Source organism: Panthera pardus, unplaced genomic scaffold (genome assembly GCF_024362965.1).
Source record: "Panthera pardus isolate Hobbes unplaced genomic scaffold, ASM2436296v1 HiC_scaffold_21, whole genome shotgun sequence".
Lineage (NCBI taxonomy): Eukaryota > Metazoa > Chordata > Mammalia > Carnivora > Felidae > Panthera > Panthera pardus.
Genome location: NW_026526777.1, coordinates 62,770,905 through 62,797,356, shown reverse-complemented (window position 1 = coordinate 62,797,356; position 26,452 = coordinate 62,770,905). Strand labels below are relative to the sequence as shown.

At 39.1% G+C, this 26,452-nt stretch overlaps 1 protein-coding gene across 5 annotated transcripts in view; it reads left to right on the top strand.

Annotated features, from left to right (window-relative positions):
• Positions 1–26,452, top strand: part of PLD5 (phospholipase D family member 5) — a 417,084-nt gene that overhangs the window by 282,123 nt on the left and 108,509 nt on the right. For 4 of the 5 annotated variants that reach the window (XM_019422935.2, XM_019422950.2, XM_019422968.2 and 1 more), the window contains one exon: positions 21,370–21,497. In XM_019422935.2, coding sequence (XP_019278480.1) covers positions 21,370–21,497 — 128 coding nt within the window. Of the gene's footprint in view, positions 1–10,642; positions 10,755–21,369; positions 21,498–26,452 lie in introns of those variants that run through there. The other variant, XM_019422978.2, reaches the window with a different exon arrangement.

Sequence of the window (26,452 nt, the reverse complement as noted above, 5' to 3'; positions counted from 1 at the left end):
TCTGAAGTTTACAAGTCTGTGCCATGGCCAGGTGGAGGCTGATGGGCATAGTGGTGCTCCTGTGGAGGAGGGCAGAGGCCTGGGAGCAGAGAACATGGTCTGAGAATTCCCTGGGTAGCACTGGGAGAGGCAGTTCCCAGTGCATTTGGGAGAGGTGGCACTGCCTCTCAGGTGACAAAAGAGCTGACTAGTGGGCACCATTGAGATGCCCCATGCATTAGCATAGGGGCAGAGACACCATCTAAAGGCAGCTAACATGGATGCCAGCTTTTTTCTGTGCTTTACCATAAACTCCAAGTCCCTGCATGTTCATGTGACTGCCCTTCTGGGACAAACTGGCACCAACCATGGCAGAGCGAGGCCCTCCTCAGAGGTCAGTGCGCATCTGTGCCATGCCAGATCCTTAAAATTTGGAGTTTTGAAACCCAGCTGGCATTCCTGAGATTAAAAAAAAAAAAAAAAAAAAAAAAAAACAGCAAAAAACAGGAGCACTCCACCACTGGGTGGTCAGAAGGCTCAGACACAGGGTGAAGGTGGCAATCTGAGTGATGCCTGGGACACATGAGGTGAGATCGTTCACTCTGCTGTAAAGGCTTTCTGAATAACACTGGGCAGGAACTTCCTTCTCCCGGGGATAGAGAGCCAGCTGATACTATCCCCCACTGCTATCAGTATGGATAGACTTTAGTGAGCAGCGCAGTGCCCACAGTGGAGGCTTGAGCCATGTACACTAAGCCCTGCCTCCTTGCACTCTGCAGGTGCTTTTTTCATAGGGCAAGTGTGCCTGAGAACCAGAGCAATGGGACCAGCACAGACCCCCCGCTGCACCCCTCAAGTCTACTGACCAGAGAGTGCTGCAAAGCTTCAATTCTAGTGGAAACTGGACCCAGCCTCTTTTAACAAGCAGACCAAAACACACCTAGTTAAAACTTGCCACACACTGGAAAGGTCCAAACACTCCCCACTGCAGACAAGGTGAAACCCTGCAGAGGACTGACCCGAGAGGAAAAGCAGCTAAAACACAGCAGCAGAGTGCACACTGCATACACCAAAAACACTTCCTGAAGCGCCAGGCCCTGGTCAGTATATGGCCTCTTCTTAAAATAGCCATTACTCTCAGGAGCAAGAAATATAACAGGCTTTCCTAACACACAGGAGACAGGGACTTAGACAAAATGCCAGGATGGAGGAATTCATCCCAAAACAAAGAACAAGAAAAGGTCATGGGGCAGGGATCTAACTGAAACAGATACAAGTAATATGCCTGAGTCAGAATTGAAAACAACAATCATAAGGATACTAGCTGAGCTAAAGAAAAGGATAAAAAAAAATAAAAAATAAAAAAAATAAAGAAAAGGATAAAAGACATCAGAAAGTCCATCACTGCAGAGATAAAAGACCTAAAATCTAGGTAGGCTGAAATAAAAATTGCTATAACTGAGATGCAAAACTGATTGGATGTAATGACCACAAGGATGGAAGAATCAGAGGAATGAATGAGTAATGTAGAAGGTAAAATTATGGAAAATAATGAAGCTGAAAAGAAGAGGGAAAGAAAAATATTGGATAACAAATATAGACATAGGGAACTCAGAGACTCCATAAAATGTAATAACATTAGTATCATGGGAATCCAGAAGAAGAGAGGGGAAAAAGGGACAGAAGGCTTATTTGACCAAATTATAACTGAAAATATTCCTGATCTGTGAAAGGAAACAGATATCCAATTCCAGGAGGCACAGAGAATTCCCATCAAAATCAACAAAAGCAGGCCAACACTGAGACATATTGTAGTAAAACTTGCAAAATACAGACATAGTGAGAAAATCTTGAAAGCAGCAAGGGGAAAAAATTCCTAACCTACAAAGGAAGACAAATATAAGGTTAGCAACAGATTCATCCATAGAAACTTGGCAGGCCAGAAGGGAGTGGTATGATGCATTCAGTGTACTGAATGGGAAAAAGTATGCAGCCAAGAATACTTTATCCAGCAAGGCTGTCATTCAGAATAGAAGAAGAGATCGTTTGCCAGGCAAACAAAAACTGAAAGGAATTTGTAATTACTAAACCAGCCCTGCAAGAAATATTAAAGGGGAATGTTTGAGTGAGAAAGTAACCAAAAGTGACAAAGACTAGAAAGGAATTGAGAAAATCTCCAGAAACACTGACTTTGCAGGTAATAAAATGACACTAAATTCATATCTATCAATAATTGCTCTAAATGTAAATAGTCTAAATGCTCCAATAAAAAGACATATGGTACCAGAATGGATAATAAAAAACAAGGCCCATCTTTATTCTGCCGACAAGAAACTCAACTTAGACCTAAAGACACCTACAGACTGAAAATAAGGGGATAGAGAACCATTTATCATGCTAATGGATGTTAAAAGAAAGCTGGAGTAGCCATACTTATATCAGACAAACTAGATTTTAAACCAAAGACTGTAACAAAAGATGAAGAAGGGCACTATATCATAATTAAGGGGTCTATTCAAGAAGATCTAACAATTTGTGCCCCCAGCCTGGAACACCCAAATACATAAATCAAATTAATCACAAACATAGAGAAACTCATTGATAATAATACAATAATATTAGGGGACTTTAACACTGCACTTATAGCAATGGACAGATGATCTAAGCAGAAAATCAATAAGGAAGCAAAGACTTTGAATGACACACTGGAGCAGATGGACTTAACAGATACATTCAGAACATTTCATCCTGAAGCAGCAGAATACACATTCTTCTCGAGTGCACATGGTACATTCTGTAGAATAGATCACATACTGGATCACAAATCAAGCCTCAAAAAATACAAAAAGATCGAGATCATACTGTGCATATTTTCTGACCACAATGCTATGAAACTTGAAGTCAACCACAAGAAAAAATTTGTAAAGGCCACAAATACATGGAGGTTAAAGAACATCCTACTAAAGACTGAGTGGCTTAAGCAGCAAATCAAAGAAGAAATTTAAAAAATACATGGAAGCAAATGAAAATGAAAACATGACAGTCCAAAACCTATGTGATACAGCAAAAATGGTCATAAGAGGGAAGTATATAGCAATACAGAGCTACCTCAAAAGCAAGAAAAGTCTCAAATACACAACTTAATCTTATACCTAAAGGAGCTAGAAAAGGAATAGCAAAAAAAAAAAAAAAAAAAAAAGCCTAAAGCCAGCAGAAGGGAAATAATAAATATTAGAGCAGAAATAAATGATATAGAAACAAACTGAAAAAAAAAACAGTAAAACAGACCAATGAAACTAGAAGCTCGTTCTTTGAAAGAATTAATACAATTGATAACCCCAGCCAGACTTATCAAAAAGGTAAGAGGAAGGACCCAAATAAATAAAATCACAAATGAAAGAGGAGTAATCATAACCAACACACATAAATACAAACAATTGTGAGAGAATACTATGAAAAATTATATGTGAAAAAAGTGGACAATCTAGAAGAATGGGTAAATTCCTAAAAACGTATAAACTACCAAAACTGAAATAGGAAGATGTAGAAAATTTGAACAGACCCATAACCAGTGAAGAGATTGAATTAGTAATCAAAATCCCTCAACAAACAAAAGTCCAGGGGTAAATGGCTTCCCGGGGGAATTTCTACCAAATTAAAGAGAGTTAATACCTATTATTTTTAAACTGTTCCCAAAAATAGAAATGGAAGGAAAATTTCCAAACTCATTCTATGAGGCCAGCATTACCCTGATACCCAAACCAGATAAATACACTACTAGAAATAAGAATTACAGACCAATATCCCTGATGAACATAGATGCAAAAATTCTCAAGATATTAGCAAATCAAATCCAACAGTACATTAAAATAATTATTCACCACGACCAAGTGGGATTTATTCCCAGACTTCAGGGTTGGTTCAATATTTGCAAATCAAATGCAATACACTGCATTAATAAGGGCTAAGAACCATATGATCCTGTCAATAGAAGCACAAAAAGCACTTGACAAAGTACAGCATCCATTTTTTATAAGAATCCTCAACTATGTAGGGATACATGGAACATATCTCAACATCATAAAGGCCATATGTGAAAGACCCACAGCTAATGTCGTCCTCAATGGGGAAAAAATAGAGAACGTTTCCTCTGTGGTTTGGAACAAGAGAGGGATGTCCACTCTCACCCCTGTTATTTAACATAGTACTAGAAGTCCTAGTCTCAGCAATCAGACAACAAAAAGAAAGAAGTGGCATCCAAATCAGCAAGGAAGAAGTCACCTTTTCGCTATTTGTAGATGACATGATACTGTATGTAGAAAACCTGAAAGACATCACCAAAAAATTGCTAGAAATAATATATGAATGCAACAAAGTCTCAGGATATAAAATCAACGTACAGAAATCTGTTGCATTTCTATATACCAATAATCAAGCACCAGAAAGAAAAATCAAGGAATCAATCCCATTTACAATTACATTAAAAACCATAAGATACCTAGTAATAAACCTAACCAAAGAGGTAAAAGATATGTACTCTGAAAACTACAGAACACTTAAGAAAGAAATTGAAATACAAAGAAATGGAAAAACATTCCATGCTCATGGATAGGAAGAACAAACATTGTTAAAATGTCTGTACTACTCAAAGCAGTCTACACTTTCAGTGCAATCCCTATCAAAATACTACTAGCATTTTTCACAGAGCTAGAACAAACTATCCTAAAATTTGGATGGAACCACAAAAGACTTTGAATAGACAAAGCAAGGCTGAAAAAGAAAAACAAAGCTGTCAGCGTCACAATTCCAGACTTCAAGCCATATTACAAAGCTGTAGTCATCAAGACAGTATGGTACTGGCACAAAAACAGACACATAGACCAATGGAACAGAATGGAAAACCCAGAAATAGACCCACAGCTATATGTTGCATGCATTTTCAACAAAGCAGGAGAGAATAACCAATGGAAAAAAGACAGTCTCTTCAACAAATGGTGTTGGGAAAACTGGACAGCAACATGCAGAAGAATGAAACTGGACCACTTCCTTATACTATATACAAAAATAAATCCAAAATGGATGAAAGACCTAAATGTGAGGTAGGAAACCATCAAAACCTTACAGAAGAACATAGATAACAACCTCTTTGACCTTGGCTCTAGCAACTTATTACTAGACACATCTCTGAAGGCTAGGGAAATAAAAGCAAAAATGAACCATTGAGATTTTACCAAGATAACTTCTGCACAGTGAAGGAAACAATCAACAAAACTAAAAGGCAATCTATGGCATGAGAGAAGATATTTGCAAATGACTTAATCTGATAAAGGGTTAGTATCCAAAATCTATCAAGAACTTATCAAACAACACCCCCAAAACAAATAATGCAGTTAAGAAATGGGCACAAGACATGAATGAATAGACATTTTTCCAAAGAAGACATCCAAATGGCTAATAGGCATGTGGAAAGATGCTCAGCATCACTCATAATCCGAGAAATACAAATAAAAAACCATGATGAGATACCACATCACACCTGGCAGAGTGGCTAACATTAACATCACAGGAAACAACAGATTTCAGTGAGGATGTGGACAAAGGGGAGCCCCCTTACATTACTGGTGGGAATGCAAACTGGTGCAGCCGCTCTGGAAAACAGTATGGAATTTCCTCAAAAAGTTAAAAATAGAACTGCCCTATGACTCAGCAATTGCTCTACTAGGTATTTACCCAAAGGATACAAAAATACTGATGCAAAGTGGCACATGTACCCTGATGTTTATAGCAGCATTATCAACAATAGACAGATTATAGAAAAAAACAAGCGTCCATCGACTGATGAATTGGTAAAGAAGATGTGTGTGTGTGTCTGTGTGTGTATAAATTTGAAGTAAAAAAGTATATAAGTATGTGTGTGTGTATAATACACATAAATACATACACACACAATGGAATATTACTCAGCCATCAAAAAGAATAAAATCTTGCCATTTGCAATGATGTGGATGGAGCTAGAGTATATTACGCCAAGTGAAATCTGCCAGAGAAAGACAAATACCAAATGATTGCAATTATGTGTGGAATTCAAGAAACAAAACAGATAAACACAGGGGAAGGAAATAAAGAGCATGTGGAAAACAGTAAGACACTCTTAAATCTAGAGAACAAATTTAAGATTCATGGAGGAGAAGTCAGCAGGGAATGGATTAAATGGGTGATGGGTATTAAGGAGGGCACTTGTTATGATGAGCACTGGGTGTTCTTTGTAAGTGATGAATCACTAAATTCTACTCCTGAATATTACACTGTATGTTATCTAAGTAGAATTTAAATAAGAACTTGATTTAAAAAAAAAACAAAACTTTCTCTTCTTTCCCCCTTCTAACATCTGTGGTAATTTGAGATATAAAGAAACTACTGTGTGATGGAGAATGGAAGACAGCATTGTAATTTTTTTCCTCTAGAAGAGGAAAAATAAATGTTGAAGCCATTGGTTCTCTAAGGAAGAAACAACTGAAGTGTGGGGAGTTTTGTTTAAGTCATGTTAGTAAGTGTGTATAAATGCCTCAGTTTTCCTTCATTTTGAATTTGACTTGGAATGGAACCAGAGTTCCATATAACTATAAAAGTTTCCTATGGGGCACCTGGGTGGCTCAGTAGGTTAAGTGACTTCAGCTCAGATCATGATCTCATGGTTCATGGGTTCGAGCCCCACATAGGGCTCAGTGCTGACAGCTCAGAGCCTGGAGCCTGCTTCGGATTCTGTGTCTCCCCCTCTCTCTGCCCCTCCCCCGCTCACACTCTGTTTCCCGCCCCCCCCAAAAAAATAAACATTAAAAAAATTTTTTAAGGGGCACCTGGGTGGCTCAGTCGGTTAAGCGGCCGACTTCAGCTCAGGTCATGATCTCGCGGTCGGTGAGTTCGAGCCCTGCGTGGGGCTCTGTGCTGAGAGCTCAGAGCCTGGAGCCTGTTTTGGATTCTGTGTCTCCCTCTCTCTCACCCTCCCCCATTCATGCTCTCTCTCTGTCTCAAAAATAAATAAACGTTAAAAAAAATTTTTAAGTTTCCTATAACCATGTCTCCTACTTACAAAAATGTGTTTCTAGCATATTTCTTTCATATTGCTAGGTTCTTTACTACCCTACTATGTTTGCTCAGAATTTGCACTGGAAATCCCAGTGGATTCCCTTCCATCAGTAACTGGGGGAGGGGGCTTTAATGTGACAGGTGCTTGCAAACACATTCACTCACTTATTTCTTCAGTCATTTTCCCATGTTTATTGAACCCCTAAACCGTGCCCAGCACTGTGCTACTTTCTAGAATGAAACAAATAAAATTAAGCAACTCCCACTCTCCATTTTCATTTTCTTTTCCCCTTCTAGTTTTTCTTTAGGAAGAAACCTGAGTAGGGACCTCATTAGAAGTCAGGCTTCTCTCTGATAGACTCATGTCAAGCATTGCCATTTGCAAGAGTAATGCCTCTACAGTGTCAGAATAATTCAGGCCGTTGTGTTGTTCTCAGCAGGAAGACAGGGAGAGCCCTGAATTTGAAGTAAAAACCTTGAGTCTGAGCTTGTTTCCCAGCTGAGTGCACTCAGGCAAGTCATTCACTTTCCTGGGACTCAGTCTCTTTGGCCTCTTCTACCTGTGTCATGACCCTCATGGTGTTGTGCTAGAGAGTGACCTAATTCTCTGTAACTCTATCATTCTTTGCGCTAATGTGTAAAGTACTATACAAACACAAGGAAGCATTGTTGCTAATCATGTGACTTATTATTACCATTTTTTTTTCATTTAGTGACTGAGCTGAGGACATATCTTTTCTTGAACTAGCTTGAATGAGCCCTTAAAAAATATTAAGATCTTGAGGACTTTTTCCTTTCAATTATATATATACAAGTATGGAAAGAAAACATAATGGCAATATATATTTTATGTTCTTGATTCATATTTTCCCCTCAAGATACATACCATCCCAAATTATCTATGTCTATATCTGTATCTGCATCTGTATCTGTATCTGTATCTATCTATCTAGATATCCCTTCAATTTATAAATAATATTTTTAAAATTGATCATTTCCTGGAGAATTTGTACTTTGGCAAAACATAATGATAACCTGACAACAATAAGAAAATACTTATATTAACTTGAATGTTCATGTTAGCAGGCTTTAGAAGAGAAAGAGATCTCAATCCAGTTTCAGGGGGATGGATGGAGTCTGGGCTGCGGAGTGGCAGGAAGAGGCAGGGCACGTCCCCAAAGGGAGAACATTGTAGTAAAAACATATATAAAACATTGATGGTATTCATGTGGGGCTATAGAGAGAATGCTACTTATCATTGTTTTGGTAATTTAGAAAGGTATTTTTATATTTGTGAGTATAAAAATAACATGTTCACTTTTTAAAAATCAGAAAATCAGAGAAGTATAAACATAAAATTAATAATGTCCCAGTTTTCACTCCAGAAATCAGTCTCTTTAACAATAGAGTGAAAAGTCTTCCATATATTCTCTCTCACACACATACACACATGTGCATGCACACACACACACACACACACACACACACACTCCTTGGAATACTTTCTGTTTCTCTGTATTTGTAAATACAGAGAATACAAATACAAATACTGAAATTCTTCAGTAAGATTTTATAATTTTTATTGTATTTATACCTTTTGATAATGTAAATGGATTTTTAAAATTCCAATTTCTAACTGATTATTGATATTGCAGGAAAAGTTACTTATTTTTATTTATCTTTTATCAAGAAACCTCATCATTTTTTTAATTCAAAAAAGTTTTTGCTATACTCTGTTGGGTTTTTCAGACATAACATTCAAACCATCAGCAAAAAGAATTTTATCTCTTCTGTTTTATTACAGGTTTTTTTTTTCATTTTTAATGTATTTTTTTGAATCATTACATAATAGTGAATGATTACTGTCTGTTTCTAATTATAATGGAAATAGCTTTATAATTTCACCAGTAAAATAAAACTAGTTTGGCATTCGGCAAATAGTTCATATTATATTGATGTACTTTTTTCCCCATCTATATATCCTTTTAATTTATTATTGACCAAGGTAATACAGGGAAATATAAAATAAAAAACAACAACAATGCATGCAATAAAGAAAGCCTCACCCTGAGCTATGTCAACCTACTTCCAATTCTTTCTTCCCAGAGGCAATCTTTACTACTTTTATCTGTATCGTCTAGTATTACTTTTTTTTAATGTAACCTATTCATATTTCTATTTCTTGATGTTTTGTTTCAAATATGACCTGTTTAATTACTGTTGTGGAATATGGAATACATTACCTGTCTCCTGTCACTCCTTCCCCTCTCTGCCGGCCCATCCCCAGCACAAGCAGGTGTTTCCTGTCTCCTGAGCCTCCCAGTAGAAGTCTGTCATCTTTTGTCATCATGGCTGTTGTTGCTGTTAAATCAGTATTTACCGTTTATACTGAAATATTATTAACAACTGAGCTATATACAGTGATCACATTTCCTCTTGTGCAGCCATTTTTTTTTTCATTTTAGTTCATGGTTCTGTGTACCTCATATTAAATCATCTTAAAATGCTTTAACTTATCACCTTACCACAGTCTGACACATCAGGACTCTGCCCATTTTATTTACTATTTCTTGGAGATACCCTTTGTGGATCCCTCCCTTGTCTTCTACATTTCCTTTCCTTTTTTTTTTTTTTTTTTTTTTTTTTTTTTGCCTCATGATGGTGGAGGCCATTCTCCAGTCTTTGTTAGGTATACAAATTTATCTCCCTTCAAACTATTTCGTAGCCTTCATTGTTACTGTTAAAATATCTGGTATAAATCATATTTACTAATCTTTGTATGTTATTTCTATAAATTCGCTTTCTCTGAAAGCTTTTAGGATCTTATTTATTTCCAATGTTCTGAACAATTTTTATGTGTGTTTGAGACTTTTTTATGGTTTTCCCAGAGACTGATAGACTTTCATCATTTAGAAATGTATGCCCTTTAAAAATAAATAAAATACAATAAGAAATTTTGCTTCGTAATCTATTTTGTAATTTCTTCCTGTCTGATTTTGGTTCTCTCTGGAACTCTCATAATTGGATTTTGAATATCTTAAGTAAATCCTCTAACTTCATACTTTTTTTGCTCACATTTATCATGGTTTTTTTTCTACTTTCAGAGACATCCCTTTTTCTCCCTTTGAGATTTTAAGATATCAGTTCCCACGATATATCCTTCATGCATCAACTTTTCGATGATCATTTCAATTTCTTTAGATTCATTCTGTGTTGTCTATTACAGCATTTGAACTTCTAGATCACTATTTCAGTTTCCAGCTTTGCCAATCCTATATTACATTGCCTTCATGAAATTCGTATTTTGGATCTTTTGAAGAACACTTTTTTTGTTCTTAGATTATTCTTTTGAAATATCTTCTCAAATGTCCTTAAGAATTCCTGTTTCTTCCATTTGATTGCCCTCAGTGGTAGCCATATGCTTTTTCTTCTTGACATGTCTCCTTTAAACTATCAATTTGTGTTAGATGAAGTGCTTATGTTCCACATAAGCAGGCTGGTACCCAGAAGCCTAACAGATTGGGCTCTGGAGTCTTCTGTCACTACGGAAACAGTAAGGTAAGGTAAACAGAAAGATTTGTGCTTTGCCCAGATGAAGCAAACCTTCTCCAAAGCTCCCAGGTTCCCATACTCCCTAACATCACAACAGCACCAGACTCTGACAGGCCTCCTCCTTCCAGTGAACACTGGTACCGAAACAGAAGCCTCAGTAGTGGCCCTCATTCCCCGATTTCCATGTTGGTGTCTGTGTAAATAGTCATGTGACCTCAGCATGGAGGGGCAAGAGAGAGGAAGCCTTAAGCATTTGCTCTGGACATCAGCCTCTAGACCTTATCATGGTTTAGGATAACTGATGACCACTGTAGATCATGCCTTTGCTTTTCTGTTTTCAGTGTGGAATTTTTCTACTTTTTAATGCATAATTGAGAAACTATAATTTAAGCAAGCTTTATTTTTAAGCATTTTTTTTTAATTTTAAGCCTAATGATTCCTTAAGTCAACCATTCCTATAAATAGCTTGCCTGTTGGACTGTAAGGTAATTCCTTAGAACTGAATTCCTTAGAAGCAGAATAGTCTAACTGTATGAAGAATATAAGGAGGGAAGACACAACATGTAGAAACTCCCCTGTGAGCTCCAGACCTGTGGCCTAAAAAGCAAAGCATCAAAGGCAACCCATGAAAAATTCCACAATGTGGTTTTGACAATATTTGAATAGAGATGTTAAAACTAAGCCTGAAACATGCATTGAAGACTCACTTTTTCTACAACTGGTTATCTTAAAATTTTTCTGAATATCACTCACTGAATGATTTGAAAGCAGAGATGTCATGACAGCTGATTTTTACCCTGTGGTGTTCCCTTTAGCCTTTAAGCCGAATGGATTTCAAAATGTTGCTGAGTTACCTGTGCTGGTTTTATTAAAGTCCCCCAAAATGGGCTAGCTCTGACCTTTTCATTGCTCACACAAATTAATATATTCAGAAGAAGTGCTTGATCAATAAGACAAATTTCTGCTGCAAAATTTGCTTTCAGGATGCATCTGAAAACCTTTCCAGAAATCTATAATTATTGATAACTAATGCATTTCCTTTTGATACACACTTGAGGCTCATTAATAATGTGTCTCACAGCTGGTGATAAACACATTTTTTATAATGCTATTAAGGATACATATACGTATGATGAAATATTTAAGGACAAGACAGTGGTAAATACTAATAACTTCAGGATAGTTGTTGATTTGGAGGAAAGTGGCAGGGATGTCAGATCAAGTGTAAATACACAAACGTTAATGCCAGATTTCTCACCCTTGGGACTCTTGACGTTTGCAGGTTTGCCCTGTGTGTTACAGGATGTTCAGCATCCCTGAACTCTACTCACTGGATGCTGATAGCCCTTCTCTTGCCAGTTGTGACAACCCAAAATGCCTCCAGATATTGCTACGTTTCTGAGCATAGGGGGACAGAATCACCTTTGATTGGAAAGTTCTGTCTTTTTTTCTTTTTAAGTTTATTTATTTATTTTGAGAAAGTATGCGGAAGGGGCAGAGAGAGGGAGAATCCTAAGCAGGCTTCTCACTGTCAGCTCAGAGCCCAATGTGGGGCTCGAACTCCTGAACAGTGAGATTATGACCTGAGCTGAAATCAAGAGTCAGACGCTTAACCCACTGAGTCACCCAGGTGCCCTGGAAGTACTGACTTTAATCAGAATGGTAAGGTTCTAGTTTTTAGTAAAGTGGAAAGTTCACAGGTGTCCATTTGTAGATGGTGCTTCATAGTTTACCCACAAGCTACATATATTCTCTTGAATGTATAAATGTTGTAAGATTTACTAAAGCTGCTGATAATCTTGCAACAGTTGATTTTCTGGAAATAAACTTGGAGATAGATTCTGTGTGATCTTCATTCCGATGATTCATGGAGAATGTGGAACTTTATTTTTCACTTCTTAACCACGGTGCACTGGCATATTTTCTATTGTGTCATTATGATGAATATTTTGACAGGATGTTTATTTTAAGTAAAATTTTAATAATTTAATAATTTAAATAAAATTTTAAATAAAATAAAAATTTTAAATCTTCAAAATTTGAAACACTTAATCATGCAATTTGGGCAACTGGAACTTGCTCAAAATTGCATGGCTGTCAGGCCAGAACTGAATATTTTAGTCAAATATTAAAAATACACATTTCAAGGGTGCTGGACTTCTGGAATTATGTGTGCACAAAATAAAGTACAATCTTACAAGAATAATTAAGTACTGCATAACTTATAAGTACATAACTTGCAAGAGTAAGTTAGTAGAGAAACAGAACCCCTCTAGAACCAGTGTAAATAACAAGGAATTTATTCTAAGGATCTAGAAGAGCTCAAGGTAAGAAGTGATGCTGGGTTTGGCGGTGGGACTACCACGTTCTTTCCTCCCCCACAGTCTCACTTTCACTTCCTTCTGTTGGGGGGATGTTGCCTTTTCCATTCTTCTCCATATATATCTCTTGCTCTCTCCCTGAGGCTTGCCTTCTCCTCTTCCTCATTTATGTGAACTTGGACACAGCAACTTCCATCTGTGCGTGACTCTCCAGCACAGCTTCTTTTAATTAACTTACTTTGTGACTCAATATTGAGAAAATCATACTGGCTCGGCATAGGTCAGGTGCTTACACTTGGTCTAATTATCTGTGGCCAGATAGAGACTAGATAGGCTCACATGGTGCCTTGACTGTCTTATTAGGCATCACACGGGTGCATCTGGCACTCTAAGAGGGCACTGGGGCATCTAGGTGGCTTAGTCGGTTGGGTGTCTGACTTCGGCTCAGGCCATGATCTCACGATTCGTCAGTTCAAGCCCCACATTGGACTCACTGCTGTCAATGCAGAGCCCACTTTGGATCTTCTGTCTCCCCCCATTTTTGTCCCTCCCCCATTCATGAGCTCTCTCAAAAATAAAAAATAAAAATGAAAAAATATAAAGAGGGTACTGGCTGGGAAGAAATGATGCACATCTCAACTACATCTAACATCAACTAACAAAAATATCCTCTGAAGATTTTGTTTCCCTTCCATGAGAGAGACCAAAAGAGAGAAAGCCACTAGATACATAGGAGATACATCTAGATTATACAAATTTTTTAAGCATAGGTAACTCTCCTTATCTACACTAGAATTAAAAATTAAATTCTTCAACCATATGCCTTCTAAAGCTGCTCATTTTCCCCTTGAGTTCTCTTTCTTATGTGTAAGGATATGTGAACATCCCAAGGCTAAACCTCTCCATAAGCTCTAACATTCTGTTTTGAGAGCACTAGCTTTATATCACTCTAGAGACAACAACACATTCCTGGAGCTTTCTTTAGTAATTTTAGATTGGGATGGGTATTCTGAGATGACGAATTAACTACTCTTCAACAAATGTCTAATATTATTTGTGAACCTGTTTCTGATCAAAATAGGAGTATAAAGATTTTTGAGTTGATGATAAAGAAGCAGAACTACAAATGTAGACCTGTCCTCAAAATCACATCATAGGCACTGTTAGAATGGTGGCCCCCATGGGTCTGCGTCACAAGAAGGTAGGGGTGGCCTTGAGGTCCACTCATATGCTGTCATCCACAGATGCTTCACACATGAGGAACAATGAGCTTCTCTGAAATCTGACAATGAAGCAAACATCAGGGTCTCTGGAAATGAACAAGGCTGTAGGTGAAATAGTTATAAATTCCACAGAACGGGGTATGGAACAGATCTATGATAAGCAAACTGAATGCCGTCAAGTCTTCTCCAAGGAAGGCTTTGGAGAATCCACACATTTTTAAGTGTATGGATATGCAGTCAACTTGATTCTCCAAGGTAGTAACCTTCCAATTCATTGTGAGAGTATAGTTTTTCCTTTAAATAATTTTTAATTAATAAATAACCTTTTAGCCACTGTTTTCATTTTCTCTATTAATAAGTTTCTGTGGCATATTATCTTCATTGAAATTATCCACAAAATAAAATGGAGGATTATCTGCTTAATACCATAAGAATAACAATTTTGGTAAAACTGTTCAACAGAGCATCTCTGTTAAAACTCAAGGCAGTTGTAATTAGCAGTTTGGGATTTCCTGATTTTTCAATGTTTTTACTTTCCAAAAAGGATGTAACACACCACTTTATCTTGATCACTATGGCCAATTAGGCCCTGAGCAGTGAGCACCATGGTAGCATGTTGTAGCTTTTTAAAGACTTAATTAGACTTCTTAGACATCGTGAAGGTATTTTATAAGCAACTATAAAAACAAGTTCATATTCTTGATTTATCACTTTGGGCATCTAGAAACACTGTTTGGAATTGCCAATAACTCCTATTAACCATTACTTAAACAAATGATCCAGCTGAGATAGGATCAGACTCCAGAGATTCAGACACCTCCCGCCCCCTCCACCTCGAAGCCACCAGCCAGCTGTCCCAGTGTGCAAGGTTGCTGTGATGAGCATCTCATTGACATCCTGGGGCCTCTGCACAGTGGGTCATGGGCTGAAAAAATAGTTTTCCATTTAAAAAAGAAATCTAGGAAAGCAAAAATTGGTTAATCAAACTTAACTCATTACATTTTCAAGGCTGTTGAAAGAACTATTTACTTGAATCAAGCCAGCTTTTAAAGATATTTTGTAATCTTAAAGTCTAATGTTTTTATTTAATTTTTTTTAATTTTTACTTTTTTAATATAATTTATTGTCAAATTGGCTAACATACAGTGTGTAAAGTGTGCTCTTGCTTTTGGGGGTAGATTCCCATGGTAATTGCTTACATACACCACCCAGTGCTCATCCCAACAAGTGTCCTCCTCAATACCCATCACCCATTTCCCCCTCTCCCCCATTCCCCCATAAACCCTCAGTTTGTTCTCTGCATTTAAGAGTCTCTTGTGGTTTGCTTCCCTCCCTCTCTGTTTGTAACTATTTTTTTTTCCCTTCCCTTTCCCCATGGTGTCCTGTTAAGTTTCTCAAGATCCACATATGAGTGAAAACATATGATAACTGTCCTTCTCTGACTGACTTATTTTTATTCAGCATAATACCTTCCAGTTCCACCCACATTGCTGTTGATTTCATTCTTTCTCATTGCCAAGTAGTATTCCATTTTACATATAAACCACATCTTCTTTATGCATTCATCAGTTGATGGACATTTAGGCTCTTTCCATAATATGACTATTGTTGAAAGCACTGCTATAAACATTGGGGTATATGTGCCCCTATGAATCACCACTCCTGTATCCCTTGGGTAAATTCCTACTAGTGCTATTGCTGGATCATAGGGTAGCTCTATTTTTAATTTTTGAGGTACCTCCACCCTGTTTTCCAGAGTGGCTGCACCAGTTTGCATTCCCACCAACAGTGCAACAGGGTTCCCATTTCTCCACATCCTCGCCAACATCTGTAGTTTCCTGATTTGTTCATTTCAGCCACTTTGACCAGTGTAAGGTGGTATTTCAGTGTGGCTTTGTTTGTATTTCCCTGATGATGAGTGACATTGAGCATTGTTTCAATGTGTCTGTTGGCCATCTGGACGTCTTCTTTGGAAAAGTGTCTATTCATGTCTTCTGTCCATTTCTTCACTGGATTATTTTGTTTTGGGTGTTGAGTTTGGCAACTTCTTTGGATACAGACCCTTTATCCAATATGTTATTTGCAAGTATCTTCTCCCATTCTGTTGGTTGCCTTTTAGTTTTGTTGTTTCCTTTGCAGTGCAGAAGCTTTGTATCTTGATGAGGTCCCAATAGTTCATTTTTGCTTTTAATTCCCTTGACTTTGGAGATGTGTTGAGTAAGAAATTGCTGTGGCTGAGGTGAGAGAGGTTTTTTCCTGCTTTCTTCTCTAGGGTTTTGATGGTTTCCTGTCTCACATTCAGGTTTTCATCCATGTTGAGTTTATCTTGGTGAATGGTGTAAGAAAGTGGTCTGGTTTCATTCTTCTGCATGTTGCTGTCCAGTTCTCCCAGCACCATTTGTTAAAGAGACTGTCTTTTTTCCATTGGATATTCTTTCCTGCTTTGTCAAAGATGAGTTGGCCATACTTTTGTGGGTCCAATTGTGGAGTCTCTATTCTATTCCATCGGTCTATGTGTCTGTTTTTGTGCCAATACCATGCTGTCTTGATGATTACAGCTTTGTAGTAGAGGCTAAAGTCTGGGATTATGATGCCTCCCGCTTTGTTTTTCTTCTTCAATATTACTTTGACTATTCGGGGCCTTTGTGGTTCCATACAGATTTTAGAATTGTTTGTTCTTTAAAGTATAATATTTTTAAATATTAAGTATTACAAATTTTGTGTTTTATAAAATATAAAAATATGAACATTTTTAAACTTTAAACATTAAAATTTAAATACACAAAAATGTATGGACCATCTTTGCCAATTCAAATTCTAGCATAACACTAGAAAATGAACTTGAATTTAGCTTCTGTACATAATACTGCACTAAGTGATGCGTTAACGACTTTTGTGATTAAATATGTTTTATAGTCAGAAAACATTGGATTTTGAATTTTTTAACGTTATTTGTTATTGAGAGACAGAATGTGAGCAGGGGAGGGACAGAGAGAGAGGGAGACACAGAATCCAAAGCAGCGCCAGGCTCTGAGCTGTCAGCACAGAGTCCGACGCGGGGCTCGAACTCACAAACCGCAAGATCATGACCTGAGTCAAAGTCAGTCACTTAACTGACTGAGCCACTCAGGCGCCCCCAGAAAACATTGGATTTTAACCATACCTTTCTAATACATATAAAAAGACAGTAGGATGAGGCTAATCTCTGTAACCAGTCAACAAAGATATTTTCTAAGTGCATGTAAAATAAATTATTTTAAGCTAAATATTGAATAATATGCCTGTAATAAACAGGGACATGTTGGATATGACTATTTACCTGTCAGGTATAAAATAAGATAAAGGCTTAGGTCTTCTTCAGAGATAGATGGAGGATGGATAGATAGAAAAACATAATTCTTTTTATAACGTTTTAATGTTTTGTTTTGTTTTTGAGAGAGAGAGCGATCAGGGGAGGGGCAGAGAGAGAGGGAGACACAGAATCTGAAGCAGACTCCAGGCTCTGAGCTGTCAGTACAGAGCCTGACGCAGGGCTCAAACTCATGAACCGCAAGATCATGACTTAAGCCGAAGTCTTAACCAACTGATCCACCCAGGTGCCCCAAACAGACATATCATTATTAGTGGGAAAGTGACATTCCACAAACTACATGCAGGCAAATATTTTTTCAGCTGATTTAGGACACCGCGTGCAGTTGTTTGTTGTATTCTGAAATGGGGAAACTCTAACATCCCCTGCGGGGCTGCTGTAGCCCAGCTGTGTTGGTGCTGGGTGCATGTAGTGTTGAGTGGATGGATGTTACTATTACTACTTGTTGCTTGATGTCTGTACGTGGTACCAGGGCTTTTGCACATGTGGCCATGGCCCCCAGCACAACTGTGAAGCCATTCATGCCCTTGGCCTTCACTTGGAGTTCCCTGATACAGCGATGGGGACTCTCCTCCTGATCTTTCGGATACTCGGTGCCCCCTTGCTATGTGAACGATCCCAATTGTTTTAAATATCACACTTTATTTGTGGGCCTGGACTTGACTCAGCCACTTTAGGTCATGTGTTGCTACTGTCACGTAACATAGTATCTGGTATATATCAGGTTTCTGATATTTATCTGTGTATATATCAGATATATATGTAGTATATATCTGGTGTACCTGGTATATATCAGTAAAGGTTTGCTGACGGAAAGTTTCTGTTCCTTTATAGAATAATTATAGGCCTCAATAAGGAACTGTGGAGGCTCTGGCTGGAGCATCGCAAAAGCCCCATGGTCCTGAAATCACAGTCCTTGGGCTAAAGTACCAAGTAAATTAATGAAGTCCTTTGAGGGCAGTGGCCGTGCACTGTGGCATCGAGAGGTCAAAAGGGATGGTCCCAATGGCCCCCTCCCATACACCAAGTGTTCCCCGAAATGGACCAGTGGGCTGGGGCTCCAGCAGACCTGAGTGAGAACAGATAGGGATCTAATAAAAAGTAAACAATGCAGTGCAAAGTAGCAATTGGCTGCGGGTCAAATTTCAGGCACGGTGTTCCAGGCCAGGAGGTGAGAGCCAGCCGGGGTCACAGAGGGTTACAGTTGTTTCTGGTCAGAATAAGAAGGCAGGTGAAGGCCTGCCTGGAGACACCTGTTGAAGATAAAACCTGAGGCAAACACCAAGACCACCTTCATTCTCTTCCTTCCAGAGATGAGAAGATGCTTCCCTCAGTGCTGCTCAATCTAGTGCTGTTGAAGGGCATGGCCGGGGAAAGTGGCCTGGATCTCTGTTGTCGAATGACTTGTGTCCCCCCAAAAAAGACATGTTGAAGACCTAATGCTCGGCCCCTTAGAATGTGACTTTATTTGGAAAGAGGCGTTTTGGGGATATAATTAGTTAAGATGAGATCACACTTGTGTGAAGTGGGCCCTTAATTCAACAGGACTCGTGTCCTTATGAGCACAGGAGAAAATGAGACACAAACAGGGGGAGACCCCATGTGACAACAGAGGTGGGCCCTCGGTGGAACATCAGACATTGCCCAGAAGGTGGGAAGAGACAAGGAGGGACTCTCCCCTGCAGGCTCCCCTGCCAGCACCTTGATTCTGGACTTGCCATCTCCAGAACTGAGACACAGTAGACTTCTGTTGTTTTAACCCATTCACTGTGTTACGGCAGCCGTAGGAAAGGGACACTTCCCCAAAGACACATGCTGCTCTTCATCCACCTGGGAGCACTGGCAGCTGTGTCTTTGGGGGACACTGGGGCACCACACCATCTGTGCAGATGTGGGTCTCTCCAGAATTACTGTGGCAACCACCCACGTTGAACATTGAGAGCCCACTCTACCCAACTGTTCATCCTCTGGGGCCTGTAACCATTCCTTAGATGAGACTATTCCAGGGTGGCTGGAGGCCAAGGAAATCTGCCTGCACGCTAGCCTCCCCCCGGTCCTGCTCCAGCCCCATAGCCCCTCTCGACATCCTGCCTCAGGGCCCAGGTTCTCACTTTACCTTTTCCCAAGAGTTACAGGTGAAGCTCATATATAAACCACTCCTCCTTTCTGATATCCTGGAATATATCCGTATGCCTACAGTGTTACATCTTCCTCTGCTCATGAAGACACTGACCAGTAGGCCACCAAGAATTCATCCTCTTCATTAATATTGAATGTCTGAAAACAAAATAGCTACTTCATGGAACACACGCATATGGGTCTGTTTTTTTAAAGAAGTGGAAATTTAGAAGAATTTATTTAAGTTTAATTGCATTCAGGCTTCCAGTTAGGGAATGAAGAAGTCACAGGAATAAAAGGCACAGTGTAGGGAATACAGTCAGTGGTGTTTTAATAGTGTTGCATGGTGACGGCTGGTAGCTACACTTGTGGGCCTCACAGTGTAATGTAGAGACTTGTCGAATCACTGTGTTGTATACCTGAAACTCGTGTTTCAACTCTACTGAAATAAAAATCAATAAATAGACTCAGTGGCATTCAGTGGATTATGTGTTTGTTTTGAGAAGTTGTAAATGCATAGTCCTGAGGCAGCAATATGGAGCAGCATGACAATTATGACACGTCGTGCTTAGGACAGTTACTGAAGGGATGCCTAGGTGGCTCAGCCGGTTGAGCGTCCAACTCTTTGTCTCATCTCAGGTCATAATCTCATGGTTTGTGAGTTCGAGACCCACATGGGGCTCCGAGCTGACAGTGTGGAGCCTGCTTGGGATTCCCTCTCTCCCTCTCTCTCTCTGCCCCTCCCCTACTTGTTCTCTCTGTCTCTCTGTCTCTCTCTCTCTCTCTCTCTCTCTCTCATAAATAAATAAATAAATAAACTTGAAAAAAATTAAAGAGTTACTGAAATTTAAGGGCACCCGGGTGGTTCATTCGTTGAGCGTCCAACTTCGGCTCAGGTCATGATCTCACATTTTGTGAGTTCAAGCCCCACATCGGGCTCTCTGCTGTCAGTGCGGAGCCTGGATGCTGCTTCAGATACTCTGTCCCCCTCCCTCTCTGCCTCTCCCCCACTCTCTCTGTGTGTCTCTCTCAAAAATAAATAAGACGTTTTTAAAAAACTAAATTTAGATCTTAAAATGTGTTTTTGGGTTTTAACAGTAGTTTGAGTGACCTAGTTTACCATTCACGGTTGCGTTTTTGTAAGGCTTACATAATCGTTGCTTAAATTAACCATCAGATTAAGAAAGGCCAGTAGGAGGCCAAATCCAGATTAAGTCATGAAGAGGGATAATGAAGAAGCAAAAGCAATTGAGGGGTCAAGGGTGAAAATAACGAATAGAAAGGATAAGAGAGACAATGTCTTGCGAAGGAGAGCTGTAATACGAAACAGGGCGACCCTTTTATTGATTGCAAATCTGTATGAAAATTTCTCTAAAAGAAAAAAAGTTTGGTGCACGTATCTCACCATCCGGGTGGTAAGTGATGGAGCTGGGATTTGAATCACATCCGACTGGAGAAGCCACAGTTCTTGTCTCTTGTGGATACTAGAGCCTCCTGTGACCAGGTGCAGGTGTAATTCTTATGATTTTCCTTTTGGATTCTTTTGAGAACAAAGTAACTCCTGGAGGGTCTTCTGTGCACCACGCTAATGTAAATATTTGGCCTCCCCGAATGCCATTTGTGATCAGTGCAAACCATGAGTATTGCTGCTGGTAGATGTCTGATTGCACCTTCAAGGCCTTGACTCTGAGGCTGACCAGGATGTCCTTGATCTCCCCAGGAGCCGAGGTGACCTACATGAACATGACCGCCTACAACAAGGGCCGGCTGCAGTCTTCCTTCTGGATCGTGGACAAGCAACATGTTTACATCGGCAGTGCCGGCTTAGACTGGCAGTCACTGGGGCAGGTAATCCTTGCACATCACATGAACTCTGAGTTCCCTCGGCATCAGAGGTGCCAGCTTCATAAAGCGCTTGGTCACCCATAGTGTGTCTGTGGGAAATAAAACCTACAGCATTTTTTTATTTTTAACTGTGTAGTTTTAACAGGCTCGCCTCTGTTTAATGTAAAATGAGACACCTTCCTTGACAGCATCATCCACCCCAAATGCTACCGTTGTGTCTGTGCTTTTGTAATTCAGATGCTACCTCCAGATTCTGGAGAGCAGGATGGCATGTAATTTATGGTATCCGGGCCTAAATGTTCAGCATGGGGTCACAGAATCTGTGAGACAGAGGAAAACATAACTTGAGCGGAGGGTAGTATGTTTGAGAACAGTAATCCTTTGTGTTATTCCTTTAATAAATATATTAACATGAGGATGTCATCTTCCTCTTTGTGAATAATTCGCTTCAAATGTCTTGAAGGTTCACTTGATAAATCTGTAATGTTCAGGTATTTATTTGTGCCAGCGCGATCCACAGAGGATTGCAAATCACCTTCTTCCCACCAGTCAACTGATGGCGGGAAGTTCTGCATCCTGGGGTGCATAGGAAGACTGGCTGGTCAACCATGCATGCTAAGTGGCCCATACGTGCTTTTAGCTGAGTTCTTTTAATATTCAGATCACTGGAATTACCAGGTGAATTGTACTGCATTTCTTATGGGAAAGAATGTAGGGATGTACAGATAGACACAAGGCCGTAACTTGTAAAGAAAGACATCACCACATAGGATAAATCTGAGAGAAGGTAACTTGATATTTGTACTGGTGGATTCAGGGATTTAATCACCCCCCCCCCCCCCCCCACTGATTTCCACTGTTGTCCTCTAGTCCTTAAAATGCCACACCTTCCTTTCTTTTGGTTCAGGCAGGTAACAGTGGCAGCTGTAAAAGAAATATACAGCAGGCAAACTAAATACTAGTTTGTGGAAGTCCACTTACTTCCCTCTCCAGGGAATAGACAGTATAGAGCCAAAGTACAATCTATCTAAGGTTGTTTTGTCTAGTTTTATATTTAAAGGATAGTCAGTAATCCAGTCTTGAGGGTCAAACCACTGTTGTTTCTTTCTTTTTTTTAATTTTTTAATTTTTTATTTCTTTTTTGAGAGAGAGAGACACACAGAGTCTGAGCAGGGGAGGGGCAGAGAGAGAGGGAGACACAGAATCCAAAGCAGGCTCTAGGCTCTGAGATCTCAGCACAGAGCCTGACGCAGAGCTCGAACTCACGAACCGTGAGATTATGATCTAAGCCAATGTTGGACACTTAACCAACTGAACCACCCAGGCACCCCAAACCACTGTTGTTTCTAATAATACAGTCTCCCCACAGCAAGAAGGGAACACTGGAAGAAAATTTTCTGATCAGTTTTAGGATGCAGACACTATCCAAGATTGACAAAACATGGTTTATTTTATATTTGCTCAGGAAATTTGAAGGCGCTATCTACTGATATAAAAATGATTCTGAGCAAAATAATAGTATCCATGAACAATCATGACAATAATAACTGCTTATATTGCATGCCAGGTGCTGTTCTAAACCATTTAAATGAATTATTTACTTTAAACCTCACAGTGATCCTATGATGGAAACACTATTATTGTCTCCATTTTAAAGATAAGTAGACCTGAGCTCTGAATTGAATTTCAGTACTAAATCTTTTAAGCCAATTCCTTTCAGTATTAATTCTGTTAATGAAAAATATAAATTTTGATTTAACATATCTGTGTGATAGCCCTTCAAACACAGATATAAAAAATATGGGTTATAGCAACTTTGGCTTACCTCAGAAACCAGAAGTAAGTCAAAAGCAATATTAAAGCCTCATGAATTCAGAGGAGTTAGATAAAAATAGTCTAATTTATAGAAATATCTGAATTCATCTTTTGTTAATCAGTAAGCATCTTTTGCCCAGAAATTTTCAGCTTGGTCTCCTATAATAGGTAAAATCGGCTCTATCACAATACTGATTACATGTAAATTCTGCTTCTAGGTGGTTTTTAACTTGAGAATCATTTTGCCTTTTTTTTTAAATGCACTTCCCCACCACCAAATTGTATTTCTTTTGTCATTAAGCAATGTTAGTTGAAAAGGTTTAAAGTTCCGTGAATTCCTTTTGACTGGGGTTTGAATTATTAAGGTTTAATGACATTTTTCTCCAAATGTTTGAGCAAGTTATCTTCGTTTCCTTTTACTTCTTTCATTAGGCAAATGGACATGAATAGTCAAGAGTTGGTTTCCCTGCTTGAGGCTTACTCCTTGGTCTCTGATTTTTGCTGTGTGTTTTGTAGGAAAGTAGGCTGACCTTTTAATGTTCATCCCTTGCTGTGTACTCATTTGGAAATGGATCCTCACTGTGAAATGGCAAGTCTTCCCCACAAAACATGGTAAATGCAGATGAAGGATGGGTGGCACGTTATTTCCTATTAGTCAAATGAAGACTTGAAACCATCTTGGGATCTCTGCTTGCTTACACGTTGTGAAGTGATAGTTTCCCTTCATGTATGGAGAAGACCAGACTTGCCCATGAGTCAGAGGACAACATGGGACAATACCAGGACCCAGCTCTGTTTCACAACTAGTCAAGCACCTTTGCTAAGGAGCAATCAACTCTTTGCCATTCACTTAAATGTCCTTCTCAGTAGGAACTGGAGAATTGCAACCTCTCTATTATGCTGTTGTGTGAGCTGGGCCTCCAGATCTGTCCCTCCGACCCTGTCCTGTCGCATAGCTGGTTTGTTCTCAGCTCATAAGCCAGGTAATGAAAGGGAGAATAAACAGAGTGGACTCCTGAGATTTCTCTCCTTCAAAGAGACCAGCTCAGATATACCAGCAGAGTTTACTTTTAAAAACCTAAATGGATATCATGGTGCATCTTAAGTATGGAGTAAGTGAAATAACAGGTTAAAAAATAAACTTATTTTTTGATCCATCATAAATTCACAGAAAGGAGGACTATGAAAAGGTGCTCAGCACTCTGTTAAATAACAAAAATTCAACTGAGTAAATTCAGGGATCAAATTGGCTTTATTCAACCGTTCACGAATTAGTAAACAGGAGCTCTGCGGGCTGTAGAAAGGGAAAAGTTTTTAAAGGAAGAAAGGGAGGGGGGAAGGTAATTATTAGCAAAGAATGAATTATTTCAAGCAAAGTCACCTCGCTAAGGGTAACAGGAGAGATCTCTCTGGTGGATTATTTCACTAGTGCGGACCAGGTAATTCCATATTAGCTGGTTAAATGTTACATTCCAGAGTGGTTGAAACTGCAGTTAAATTAGATATTAAATCTTGGTTTGCAGATATGGGATTTAACATAAGTCACTCCATTTTGGGTTTCCTTTTTAACAATTCCAAACATCTCCATGAAGAGAGGGCACATGAAGTGTCATATTCACCAGCTGTCCATGGAAACAGTCCTTGGAGAGCACCCCTGAGTAGGCTGGAGAAAAGGCTGGAATGAAATGTATACATTGATGGCAAATGTTTAAGCCATCAGTGTTTTCAGGGCACATGCTTTTGCAGAAATCTGCATTGTTATGCTGGTTGTAAATTTAATAACAGGTTAAACTCCACCGAGGCCAGGGAATTGGGAGGAGGTGAGTGGAAGAAATCTTTGTTAATTTTTACGAAAGGCTAGTATGTATGTGCTAGGCACTGTGCTAATAGCTTCAGACCTGATTCTTCAGTTCTCATAGCAACTTAAGGGTGGCTATTATGGCCATCTTCCAAATGAAGATAATATTGGAAAATAAAAACAGAACAGATGCTATTCTGTGACTCTTCTCTCCTGTAAAATAGTAAAACACTTTCTAACCTGTGTAGGAATCAGGCATTTGGAGATGGCTCTCCTATTCTTTAGATTTATGGTCAAGTCGGTAGAGTCCATCTGGGACTGAGGTGGAAATCGATGCAAAGTTGTCATTTTCTGCTAAACCAAACTCTTAAAAACTAAAATAAATCTCATTCCTCCTTTAACAGTCTTTCTCATTTTCCTCTCAGAAGAGACTATACTCTTGGATGAGGTTGGAGACGAGATGTAGCTGGGGAGGGGACAGGGTTTAAAACTCTTCTTCAAGAACAGTTAGCATCCCATCAGCTTCCCTGCATCTATGTCACCTGCTAAGAGGGTTCTCTTTCAACACCCACCTCCTTTCCTCTGCCCCTCTGCGCTTCCACAAAAGTGCTGTTTCCTACCTTGTCCCCCCCTCCCCATAGCACTCAGTATTTGGGATCCCATTATTACGCTTAATCATCTACCTTAAGTTAGGTTTCCTTTCAACTGTGCTTGGCTGCGTGGGATTTTTCTTGGTCTGCCTCAGTGTGGCATAAAACACTGCTCAGCAGGACCCGTACGTGAGAGCAGATTTTCCTTTGAACAAAGTTGTGTGTGAGGCTAACAATTACATGAAGAATTAGAATGCATTTTCCAAGCGTCAAATTCAACCTCTTTCATCAGCTTTATATTTTGTGAAGTTTTGTAGTGCAATCAGATTATTGTTACTAATTATTACCTTCAATGTATGGCAAGTAGGAGAAATAATAATACTAAAAATCAAAGCTTCATTGTATTGAGGGCTTTCTCTGTACTAAGCCTTCTTTCAGGATTGAAAAAGTACGAATTTACTTAATTCTCACGATCACCCTTTATTGTAAATAATACCATCATGGCTTTATTTTAGAAAGGCAGAAAGTGAGGCGCAATTAAGTGACTTACCCAAGGTCACCTTCCAGGAGGTAGTAAGGCTAGAATTCCTATCCAGGCAGTCTTTCTCCAAACTCCTCACTCTTCTTTCACTGCTAATAATTTTAAACTTTTTTTTAAGTTTACTTATTTATTTTTGAGAGAGAGAGAACACAAGCTGGTGAGGAGCAGGGAGAGGGGGAGACACAGAACCCAAAGCAGGCTCCAGGCTCTGAGC